We start from the raw sequence: 12846 nt of genomic DNA, 5'->3' as shown, positions 1-12846 counted from the left end.
CATTTGCATGTTGTACTGTAGACAATCTGCAGTGACTATCCCTGTGTTGTGCTACTCGCAGGTGTTTGCTGACCTCGGTACTTTACTTGTGGAGAATGCTGTGAAAGGTTACAATGCATCAGCCATGGCATATGGTCAGACTGGCAGTGGTAAGACGTACACCATGATGGGAACCGAGGTATGTATACAATATAACTGACTGATCCTAACCTGTGTGAATTAGATAATTATGTGCCGGAAATGGGCCAGCATAAATACAATGTTAATGGACATTATAGCATAACTTGTAGTTCCTTGGTCCTTTTCTTTACTATAAATAAATACTTTTCACTCACAAAGCAACTCCTCAGTACATGGGGTAGTGGTCTACCAGAGCAATCACACTCACCACCATAGTGGTTTTCCAGAACTGAGTAGGAGCAGGAAACCACACTCGCAGCCACATAATAGATAAATAGCCGAACACATCTAAATCCATCAAAGAACCGCCAACAAGCGGGAGAAAAGGCCGTAAAATCAAGTGAAACAGCATGGCCAGTGGTGAGCGTGGGTGACTGGGCAGCAGTGGAGTGCCTGAAAACAATGACTCCCTACATTCCTAGCCGCGACCGCTCAACCGGGCTAGAGGAAAAGCACGCCTTTCGGCCAAAACCTTTCTATTTCGTCGAGTCATGAATTCCTGCCCCGCCGCCAGTCGGACCCAAGAATAGTGACAGCAAGAAATGGTATGTAATACGTTAATCAACCGGTATTATGTCATAATCATAAGCCACACACATTGGCATAGAATATCAAGAAGAACAGCGGAAGACCCCCATGAAACCAGGGTGGGTGGGCGGGCAACTTCAACTATCACGAGGAAAAACAAAGACCACGATGGCAGGTTCAACGGAGTTGCGCAGAACAAGAGCAAACGCACGAAAATATTTGTGAGTGAAAAATACGTTTTTTGCACTCTTTCGCTACGCTCAGTCGTGAAAAAACAAAACAATCATGTCTTGTTGTGTCTCAAGGGTATGATTTTTCTTCAATTTGTTCACACTTTTCTTTCAACTGTGGAACTTCAGCGAGAGTGAGAAAACAGTAGTCAGGTGACCTAATTTTGATAAAATGAAGACCAAAAAAAAGTATTTGAGCCAGAGCGAGCTAAAACAGGACCACAGCTTTTTGGAAAAAGTCGTGAAAATCGCGATTTGAATTCCGCGGCAAAAAATACAAAGTGCAGTGCAACGCGAGTCGCTGTTGTTTTTCTCCTCGGTCGACTGGACTGTTCCGGATGCATTTCTTTGTTGCAAGTAAGTTTATTTCTTTGAGTTTGTATTCCATGTTGCGCTGAGTCGCCTAAAACTGATCGTCATCGATGTATCGACAGAAGAGCCTAGTAGTAGTAATGTACTGCGGAGCGGAAGAAGACGACATCCTCGCACTCCATGCGCAGGATAAAATATTTTGAGGATTCGGGTCGGAAACAGAAGGAGGACGATGATGGCTACAGCGACGAGTCATTTGAGGGCGACACTTTCATCGAGCGTAAAAGAATTGATGCTGGTAGTCCCACGATCTGCAGTGACGAGGAATTCTACTGGCAAGCGATTGGCATCGACACTGACTTGGGAGGTGAGTCGGCCAATGATTTGGCCAGAATGGACATCGCTGCACATATCCGGGACAATGCCAGTATTGGTTGCAAGTGCAAACACAATCAATGGACTCTACTGCTCCCTCAACTTTCTCAAGTCGATAATTTGAGTACCCTTATGCGGAACATCGCTAGCACGAGCAGTAGGCAGCGAAAGCAGTTCTCTCTGGCGAGCTGAGAAAACCGTGTGCAGATGGGCTTTGGTGTGGGGAATATGAGTGCGACGTCGAGTATGTTGAGGAAGACTGTGTGCAGCAGTGTATACTGTATATCTGAAAGTACAGGTGGAGTGTGATGAAGAGGACGTGGGGTGCCAACTTCTTCGGCCATCTACAGATGTTGACCGTGTTTTCGCTGTCGGTTCTCCAGTGGTGCTCCAAACAGGAGGTATTTCGGACACCCAGCTCAGCTGCCTATACATTTTGGATGTGGCCGAGTATCTGTCAGCTCATGCTATAAGACCCTGGACAGATGAACTGACCCGGAAAGGATAAACCAAGGGACATATCAACTGCGTTCAAAAATGACAATCCCATTGCTGTACGTAGAACTTCACCATTTCAACAGTGCTCTACATAATACCATTGTGGCAACACTTAGACATGTCAGATCAATCCAAAACTTTCAGACAGTGAACATTAGGTGTGTTTGATCATTTTGGAACAAAAAAACTGAAAATCGAATTTTTGGTCTGTGGTCATGTGAGCCAGAGCACGTTAAAATATGACCACAGACCAAAAATTCGATTTTCAGTTTTTTGTTCAAAAATGATCAAACACACCTAAAGTTCACTGTCTGAAAGTTTTGGATTGATCGGACATGTCTAAGTGTTGCTACAATGGGATTATATGCAGCACTGTTGAAATAGTGAAATTCTATGTACACCAATGGGATTGTCATTTTTGCACACAGTTGATGTCCCTTGGTTCATCCTTTCCAGGTCAGTTCCTCTGTCCAGGGTCTTATAGCATGAGCTGACAGGTACTCGGCCACATCCAAAATTTCTATAGGCAGTTGAGCTGGGTGTCCGAAATACCTTCTGTTTGGAGCACCACTGGAGAACCGCCGGCGAAAACACGGTCAACGTCTGTAGATGGCCGAAGAAGTTGGCACTCCACATCCTCTCCATCACACTCCACCTGTACTTTCAGATATACAGTATACACTGCTGCACACAGTCTTCCTCAACATACTCGACGTCGCACTCATATTCCCCGCACCAAAGCCTATCTGCACACGGTTTTCCCCGCTCGCCAGAGAGTACTGCTTTCGCTGCCTACTGCTCGTGCTAGCGATGTTCCGCATAAGGGTACTCAAATTATCGACTTGAGCAAGTTGAGGGAGCAGCAGAGTCCATTGATTGTTTTTGCACTTGCAACCAATACTGGCATTGTCCCGGATATGTGCAGCGATGTCCATTCTGCCCAAAACATCGGCCGACTCACCTCCCAAGTCAGTGTCGATGCCAATCGCTTGCCAGGTTGTCATCAGAGTAGAATTCTTCGTCACTGCAGATCGTGGGACTACCAGCATCAATTCTTTTACGCTCGATGAAAGTGTTGCCCTCAAATGACTCGTCGCGGTAGCCATCATCGTCTTCCTTTTGTTTCCTACCCGAATCCTCAAAATATTTTATCCTGCGCATGGAGTGCGAGGATGTCGTCTTCTTCCGCTCCGCAGTACATTACTACTACTAGGCTCTTCCGTCGATACATCGATGACGATCAGTTTTAAGCAACTCAGCGCAACATGAAATACAAACTCAAACAAATAAACTTACTTGCAACAAAGAAATGCATCCGGAACAGTCCAGTCGACCGAGGAGAAGAACAACAGCGACTCGCGTTGCACTGCACTTCGTATTGTTTTGCCGCGGAATTCAAATCGCGATTATCTCGACATTTTCAAAAAAAGCTGTGGTCATGTTTTAGCGCGCTCTGGCTCATGTTTTAGCGTGCTCTGGCTCATTTATATTCCGCTCAATCTGAGAATTTGCGCAATCTAAGAATTCCCAGATTGTGCAGATCAGGCACGGTAAAATCGCGTGCCTGAGCTTCTGCGAGACTTCTGGGAGCACACCCAAGTACAGTCAACTTCACTAATAACGACTGCGGATATAACGACAATTCGCGAATAACGACAGAATTTCCATGCCCAGAGCAAAGTCCCATCTAACTGTAACACATATAATGAGACTTCGGGTATAACGACACTTCGCGAATAAGGACACTTTTTCTGATGCCCCGCCGGGTGTCGTTATAAGCGAAGTTGACTGTATGTGTGATGCAAAATTCCAGTGTGTGGTTCGTGCAATCTGTGGATTTCTCTCAAAACCTGAAAAGCACTGCGAATTCATGTGGGGCGCAGTCTGCGAGTGCAATCTGTGGATTTTGTTGAAAATCATGAAGAGCACAGCGAATCCATGTGGGGGCACTCTGTGGATTTCGTTGAAAATCATGGAGAGCACAGCGAATCTGTGTGGGGCGCAACCTGCGGCCTGAGTTCCCTGAAAAAACGAGAAGCACAGCGAATCCATGAGGGACGCAATCTGTGGGCGCAATCTGTGAATTTCTTTGGGAAAAAACATGAAGAGCACAGCGAATCCGTTTTCAGCGAAATCGGGCCACAGATTACTTGGATTCACTGTGCTCTTCATGATTTTCAACGAAATCCACAGATTTGCACCCGCACTGCACTCCACATGAATTCGCTGTGCCCTTCAGGTTTTGAGAGAAATCCACAGATTGCACGAACGGCGCATGTCGCGAATCGCGAGAATAATCTAATCAACTCCTTATTTGCGCATCGTGCGCCTAATGATAGCTTGCATAGACCTCGGTCCTACCGGTAGGACCTACCGGTAGGACCATCATACACAGACATGCTGCATGGCCTCTGTTCTAACATTGACCTGAAACTTGACCCTAAACTGTTGCTAAGGGGCTAATGAAGGAGTCCACAAATTTTAGACGTGATCACACAAGGCATACTACGAAATTCTATGGTAACAACCCATGGTAACCATGGAAACGGAGTATGGTATTATGTATTCCACGGCCTTGGCAAGCTAATAAAAACATAAGGACCTCACCACAATTGATGTGCCATGGTCAAAATTCACTTTGGACAGAGTTGCTAGCGCACCGACAGGATTATGTGCGGCCATTTTGACAATCGATAAAATTGCGCATACGCAATGCACTGGACATAGCCTTGCATTTTGCGCCATTACTTTGCCTGACAAAGACCTCATCTCAACAATTGTTTCAAAAAATTTCTCAACCAAAAGCACTTTTGCAGCTCGAATTCTTGGGTCCTACCGGTAGGATCCGTGGTCCTACCGGTAGGACGGTATGCAAGCTATCACTAAATCTGCTATGCGTACTGTACAGTTGTACGCTGTATTTTCTCTTCGGGGTGCTAGTGCCGAATTGGGCCAGCACCGTACTCACCTTTTTTCTGTAGTATTCATATTTGGTTACAGTGTGCTCGTAATGGTGTTGCTGCTGTTTTTCCCCGAAACAAAGAGCTCTTTCCGGTTGGTGAAAGAGCTGCCGAATTTATTCTTATCATCGACTTCATTACTTGAAATGATCTTACTCGGAGCCTTGACCAGAGTCAAGCTACAACAACCGTAGCTCTTGTTGTGTGTTATGGACTGACATAGATAATCGGCCAGTGATACACAACAGCGCACGTGAATTTTGCACCACACATACTTGGGTACCGCTTGTGCCCAAAGAAGTCTCGCAGAAGCTCAGGCACCCTGATTTACCGTGCCTGGTCTCGTGCCACAAATAGTATCGTGTCACCGCAGATTGCGCAAATTCCCAGATTGCGCGGAACATTTACATTCCAAAGAATATTGATGAAGGCAATTTGCCGAATGTTGGAATAATTATTGTGAATTAAATGAGTTTGACTTTTGCAGTGTTAATGGAAGAGAGCGTGTGGGCTCTACTCTTAACGGTTAAAAAAAACCGTATATTGAAATATATTGAATATATTTCAATATACGAAATGACACAATGTTTCTAATTCATACAAAGAGGCGTTTCGGAGAAAAGAGTTTTAACAATGCGATAAATAGAACAAATGATGCCAACATAAATATAAGTTTTTGTGCATGGCACGGTAAGTGTAGTTAGCAATGCACCAACATCCTGTGCCATAACGGAACACTTGTACATACATAACATGCATGCAGTCCGACTTCCCACGCTTCAGCACGGGACTGAGCGGAGCATGCGCATTACTCCAGCTCTCCGTGCTGTTGCTTCTTGCTCTTTGCTTTGCTGCGCTGACGGTCAAATTGTTTGACAATCGTGGCCAGTTTCTGATCAATATCCGATCAACCAGCTCTCTGTCAGTGAGCGATGTCAAGAAAATTCGCGAAACACACTGGCATCCCGCATTATTTGGACACGACGGGAACAAAACCTACTCCGCTGACTCGCCTGCTTGAGTCGTTGGACTCCTCTACTGTACGTGAGGACTTGGCTGCTCCAGCAGCGGAGCAGAACCTAGCTGAGGCAACTGCAGCACCACCCCTGAGAGATATTATTCGGGAGGAGGTTCGCGCTGCCCTGGGAACTCGGGCTGCAGCTCCAACCGTGCTGACAACCCACACGGCGGCGCCTCCGCTCCAAGCCCTGGCAACGTTCGTGCCGAAGCTCTCCCACGCACAGCAGGGCGCTCTGCTTGCTCCGCATTTGGCTATCGCCATGGGCACCTCAACGCCAATGCATCCCCGCAGGTAAAAACCTTTTATGTTACGGTGCCGAGACCCGTTCATGATAAGGTAGTGACTGGCCAGTTGTTTGAATTTGGTTCCTTGTTGCCAAGTCAGTCCCAAGGGGACACCAGCCGCAGCGTTTTACAACTTGACCACGACAGCTCCTGGCACCTGTACACGGCGCAGTGGTTCTGGCACTTGTAAGCAGGCACTCCAGGAGAGTCGAGGACATTGACACCTTGACGCTTGGACCACGTATTGCTCGATTTACGCAGCAGTACACGCCTCCAGGGCCCGGGAGCTGTTTTCGGCCCAGCACCTAATCTTGAATGTGGCTCGGAAATTTAGGTTCCAGGCTGGGTACGAGTAGATCTACGCTCGATGATTTCGCTCACTCCTGGCCGCGGACCCCACCATGAGGTAGGACGCTATAGTCCAAGATCTCTACACGACGATCTCTGACGCGCAGGCATTTCGTTCCTTTTCGCCCAACAGCTACGATTCCATCAACACGGAAATATGCCGCCTGTTCAATCAAGGGAAAGGCTCCCGCTCCAACTGCCGCTTCGCCCACAGATGCCTCTCTTGCAGCCGCCCCGGTCATGGCCAGTCCACATGCTACGCTGACCAATCCTGCAGCTCCAATTAGCTTGCACTGCCTTGGTCCCCTGTAAATATCCCCCTGCTGTTTGAAGGTCTATCCCAGCACCCCGATAATGATTATTTTGTGCATTCTCTACGCCACGACATGCGGTGTGGCGCTCGCATCGGCTACTGTGGTGATATATCCCACCGTACCGCCCCTAATCCCCCCTTCTGCATTGCACAACCTCGCGGCTGTCTCTGCTTCCCTTCGTTCTGAATGCTCACGCGGCCGCGTGGCCGATGTGGTCAGACCTTATCCCCAGCCCCGTTTCGTAATATCTGATGCCCTGGCATTGGCATTGTGCCCAAGACGTCTAGTGGTGTGCGCCTCATCATGTGCTTATCTGCTCCTAGTGGCGCTAGCATTAATGACGGCATTTCTTCTGACGAGCTCTCCCTACATATTGTCACTGTAGATGGCACAATACACTGCATTTTCCAACACAGTCCCTGAGCTCTCCTCTCTAAAGCTGACATGAAGTATGCCTTGGCGGCTTTACCCTGTTTCCCGTCATCACTGGCCCCGGCTTGGCATTTTTAGGAAGGTTCGTACCATGTTGATTAGGTACTACCATTTGGCCTCAGATCCTCCCCTTCTGTTCAACAGACTGACTGGCTGATGCGGACCCTCAGCCCAACTGCGACTCTGCAATTATCTGGCTGATTCTCTTTCTCGTCTTCGAGTCCAACGCTTCCGGACTCACAGCCAAACTACCGACGCAGCGCTGACACACCCAGCATAGTCCCCCCCCCCCCCTTCAGCAGTTGACGACGCAACCATGGACCTCATCCGCCAGGGCCTGGCGGACAGCTCCAGCACGATATGCGCTTCGCTGCAGCACTCGAACACTTGTCGCCCTGCACCAGGGCAAGCCATACCCAGTGACTGATCAGTGCCAGCAGCATTGTTCCAGATCCTGTACTTTGAGCGCATTGCCCGCTATGCTAATGGGCGGCCGCATTGGACGGCACTCCCATCAATTGTAGTGCAATAGCAATGCCGATAAATCATGTTTGGGTCTGGTTGTATTTTTGGGAGAATAGTAGGGATCGTGGGTCAGGCCGGCATTGAGCCAAGTGCGCCTATATTCGCTCACAAGTGCATTCTTTAAGCCATCCCGAAAGGGAGAACAGTAGGGATCGTGGGTCAGGCTGGCATTGAGCCAAGTGCGCCTACATTCGCTCACAAGTGCATCCTTACGTCATACTCGTGTATTGACACGTCTGAATTGTTGCCCCAGTTAGTGTTGGCATTGGCCATATTAACGCACAGCGGTGCTTGCAATACTAGCTTTGGCATTAGACCAGAATATTGCATATTGTATGCGGCAATTGTTGCCTATCTCCTGGTAATACAACGCATAATAGCTCCCAAACAGGTCGGCTTGTTGTGCGGTTGGTAATACCATGTAACAATCATGAAATGTAAAAATGTATCTAATGTGATTCATAACGGGTTCTTTTCGATGGCCACCTGTGAGCCTACACGGAATGGTGATTTACAGGTGAATAAACAATATGATATGTGCTCAAACAAAGCTACAAAGTCATGATTGGAGGTTACAAAAACCACAGTAGCAGCAAGGGTGCAGGGGTGAAAAAGTGATAACATTGTCGCAATGGCGTGAAAGCAGTGTAAAAGAAAGATGAGAGTGACAAGAATGATCCAAGTGTAAAGTGTGAGAGATGTGACAAATTCCTTCTGAATCCATGTCAGGCTTGAGTAAGTGAACGTATACAGCTTCAAACACCTTTAACTGTGACAAACGGCTAGCACGACACAATACGCTGAAACTGTCATCATGATACACCTGACGACATTGCTCAATCATGCGATAACATTGCACGACACTGACCGACAGTACTGACGTTCTACAACTAACTGGCTAACAGCTCTAGCACATCTTGGATGCGCACTCCAACAGCCTTCCAACTTGGAAGGTTCTAAGTTATCGAAATAACGTAAGGAGGAGTCCTTTTTACTTTTTATGAATAATCCTTGGCTCTCCATCCGAGTTCATTCTTGGTATTATGTTGGCATCATTTGTTCTATTTATTGCCTTGTTAAAACTCCTTTCTCTGACACAATGCTGTATGTCATCAATTATAAAAAGTAAAAAGGACCAAGGAACTACAAGTTACACTATAATGTCCACTAGGGGTGAAACGAAGTAGTCGAAGGTTCGAAGGACCTTCGTTTTTCTTTGAAACGAACCTTCGTTTTTGATTCGAACGAAGGTCGACACGGGTTTAGTACATGCATCAATGCATTGATCTTGTGCGATGTGCTGCATGCACTAGCACTGTACTGAGTCTGCGTACTACAACTACAAGTAGGGGCACGGTCCGCGTGCGCACCGGAACTGAAGAAGCGACAAGTCAGTGAAGAACTGGCCCTGTTCCAGTCACCAGCGTGTTCCCGTTTTGCGTTGGTGTGTAGACCTACCATGGTGTACTCATGGATGACTTTTTGAGTATTCGTCGAGTGTTTGGCGCTCTGCGATACTAGTAGGAGAGTAGTTTTGCTATTTCGATCGTGTTTTCACTCAGTTATGCTGCTTGTACCAGGAATATAGCTTGCTGTAGGTGCCGTCGATATCTGCTAGTGATGGTGTCTGGAGAAAGTTGTAGCAGAGATACGAGTGTAGTCTCATAATTTAAATCGAAAATAAAAGTGTCCATCGCTGAAGCCATTGCAGTATTCACTCTCCCAGCAGCAGCGAGAGGGAGCGCAGCGATGGCCTGAAATCATCGAGGCAGGTGAAGTTCCTCACCCAGTGACTATTCACTCTCCTCTCAATCACCAATGCACCCAGTGGATGCGAGCAGATAAGCGAAAAGTACATGTCCAGATTTGACAATTTTTTGATGAAGTTGGGCATCTGATATTTACATTACTACGCAATATGGCTCTTTTCCGTCCATTTTGGTATTGTTCAAGCACGCAATTGCCTGTATACTAGAGCAGTGATCTCTTGTCGCTTTGTGTCAAAAAGGCCAAGGCTAGCAGGTCTGTACACGATCCCAAGTACACTGATCTAAATTGTCAGAAATATGGACAATTGACTCACAAACGGGTATTAGGTATGGCCTCTATCAAGAGTATGTTAAAACCTTGCCTCTATCTATAGTTGTGTGCTGGGCCAAAGTATTTTCTTACCTGGAATGGATACATTGATACCACCAGATTCAGAAACAAATTGCACATACAATATAAGTATTGGGTTCTGATTTTTTGCCCCCTTTTTATTTTTAAGATTTTTGAGCGTTTCCGTGATCATGCTAAAAAAGAATCCTTCGACACCTTCGTTCGTTTTAATAAAGAAGGTTCGAATGGGAATTTGAGACCTTCGTTTCACCCCTAATGTCCACTAACACCACCAGTTACTAAACTATCAGCTCATGCGATAACATTGCACGACACTGACCGACGGTACTGACGTTCTACAACTAACTGGCTAACAGCTCTAGCACATCTTGGATTCGCACTCCAACAGCCTTCCAACTTGGAAGGTTCTAAGTTATAGAAATAAAATAAGGAGGGGAAGGTGAGCGCAACCAAGATAAGCACGTGCTGAAAGTCTCAGCTGTGAGGAGCTGTTAGCCAGTTAGTTGTAGAACGTCAGTACCGTCGGTCAGTGTCGTGCAATGTTATCGCATAAGCTGATAGTTTAGTAACTGGTGGTGTTAGTGGACATTATAGTGTAACTTGTACTTCCTTGGTCCTTTTTACTTTTTATAAATAATCCTTGGCTCTCCATCCGAGTTCATTTATGTCATTAATGTTTGTTATTTTGTTTGACAGCCTTTTGAAGGCCTATAGTTTGAAATGAAGGGATGCATGTGCAGAGTGTTAGCAAAACTGTATACATGTCCTTTGCACGGGCACTGTCAGTTATGTAGCTGGTGGTTCCTCCAGTGTGGTGCAAGCAATGTTACTCAATATTTGTCTGCATCCTTTATACTCCTTTTTGTTGTTGCTATAATTAAGTTGTTGTCTCCACATTGATTATCCTATGTTTGTTCTTGTTATTTCTTTGATGTTTTCAAGGCTGACCCAGGTCTTGTCCCACGTCTATGCCAGGTATAGTCACTTTGGTATAGTCACTTTGGTATAGTCACTGTGTGTGGTGAAACAGTAACTCCAAGTACTGACAGCAGTTAAAATGGGAAGTTCATTGCTGAACTGTTTATTGCTGGATAGTTTGTTTCAGTGATGCGAGATAAATAGGAGGGAGAAAGCATTATGGCCCGTTGTGTGAGTATGGGGGGGGGGGGGGGGGGGGTGCAATACCAGACAGATTAAAGTAGCGGAGGTCAATTTCTCAGCCTCGTATGGTGTTAACATAGAAAACATGCTGTAATCCCAGCATGAGGTGTGCACTTTGAACTGTTTTTACTTCCTTTGTCATAATTTTATCTCAAGAAACGACTTCAGGTGTGGTGAGTAAGTGGCACCAGTAAGTTGCACGCTAACACTATATTCCTCTGCTTACTGCATGTCCTTAAAGGGGAAGTTAAGGCAAAAATTAAAATTTCACCAGTTGTAGTCTTCGGGGTGCTGAGTCGAATGGTCTTGGTCAGAAAGCTGAGACGCTCCCTTCCTACTTGAATCCCAATCGAACTCGCGCACTTCCACCGAAACTGGGTGACTGCGCCCTACTAGATGGGGATTTGTATGCAAAATGTCACTAAAAGGGCCATTTCGTTCTTATAAAAGCACGGATCACCGCGATTGGCCCATATGTTATAGTCTTTTGGTCGCTGAGTCGACTGGTTTTGGTCCGAAAAGGCTGCGATGCAGCGTTCGCCCCTAATTCCCAATCGAACCTGGTAGAACAAGCGGTCACGTGCTCTTGCGTACACCAGTCACCTGGTCACCGTGCCTGCAGGGTACAACTTACAGCCTGTTTTGACCTTTTTTGGGTGCAGTCCTGTCACTCGAGTTGAACCTTGGTGTGAAAGTTGTCGCCTGCTGGCGTGGTGACCAGGTGATTTTGGCACCCAGGAGCACGTGACCGCTTCTTCAACCATGTTCGATTGGGAATAAAGGAGGAACGCTGCATCGCAGCCTTTTCGGACCAAAACCAGTCGACTCAGCGTCCAAAAGACTACAACATATGGGCCAATCGCGGTCATCCGTGCTTTTATAAGAACGAAATGGCGCTTTTAGTGACATTTTGCATACAAATCCCCATCTCGTAGGGCGCAGTCACCCAGTTTCGGTGGAAGTGCGCGAGTTCGATTGGGATTCAAGTAGGAAGGGAGCGTCTCAGCTTTCTCGGACCAAGACCATTCGACTCAGCACCCCGAAGACTACAACTGGTGAAATTTTAATTTTTGCCTTAACTTCCCCTTTAACAACAAAATCATGTTACCACAGGCGCTGTTTGACCATATCAATGCCAATCAAGATCCCAAGGTGTCCTTCAGGACTGAAGTTAGGTAAGAATACTTTGGTGTATGTAAATCCATAGGTTAAGGAAATGGAAAAACTGTGTATATATCAATGCTATTTCACGTACATGATTGTTGGCACAACAGCAAGCAATGCAATGGAACAAATTAGTTGGTGAGGTGACTTGGTGATCTGTACAATCTAGTGTAACTCATACAATACACAATACAATAGGAGGTGGGACCCAATTTGCGCACAAATTCCCTCGTTTCCGGAGCTTATCGCCCCCATGTTCCTATTGGACTTGAAAAACTAGCCTTTATCACGAAGACCAGCACCTCAGCCAAGACCTACTTTTATGTGGCAATGATACACATTGTGTCATGCTAAAGGTCTGTGGTGTGCTACGGTAAGGGAGCATTATGCCGT

At 46.5% G+C, this 12846-nt stretch overlaps 1 protein-coding gene across 1 annotated transcript in view; it reads left to right on the top strand.

Moving 5' to 3' along the window:
• LOC135826072 (kinesin-like protein KIF16B) overlaps positions 1-12846 on the top strand; it is an 88012-nt gene that overhangs the window by 24756 nt on the left and 50410 nt on the right. Inside the window, exons 4-6 of the mRNA XM_065338744.1 lie at positions 62-178; positions 11071-11103; positions 12403-12464. Coding sequence (XP_065194816.1) covers positions 62-178; positions 11071-11103; positions 12403-12464 — 212 coding nt within the window. The remainder of the gene's footprint in view (positions 1-61; positions 179-11070; positions 11104-12402; positions 12465-12846) is intronic.

This window comes from Sycon ciliatum, chromosome 1 (assembly GCF_964019385.1).
Source record: "Sycon ciliatum chromosome 1, ocSycCili1.1, whole genome shotgun sequence".
Classification (NCBI taxonomy): Eukaryota; Metazoa; Porifera; class Calcarea; order Leucosolenida; family Sycettidae; genus Sycon; species Sycon ciliatum.
The sequence above is the reverse complement of the archived record's forward strand: the minus strand, read 5'-3'. Positions and strand labels throughout refer to the sequence as shown.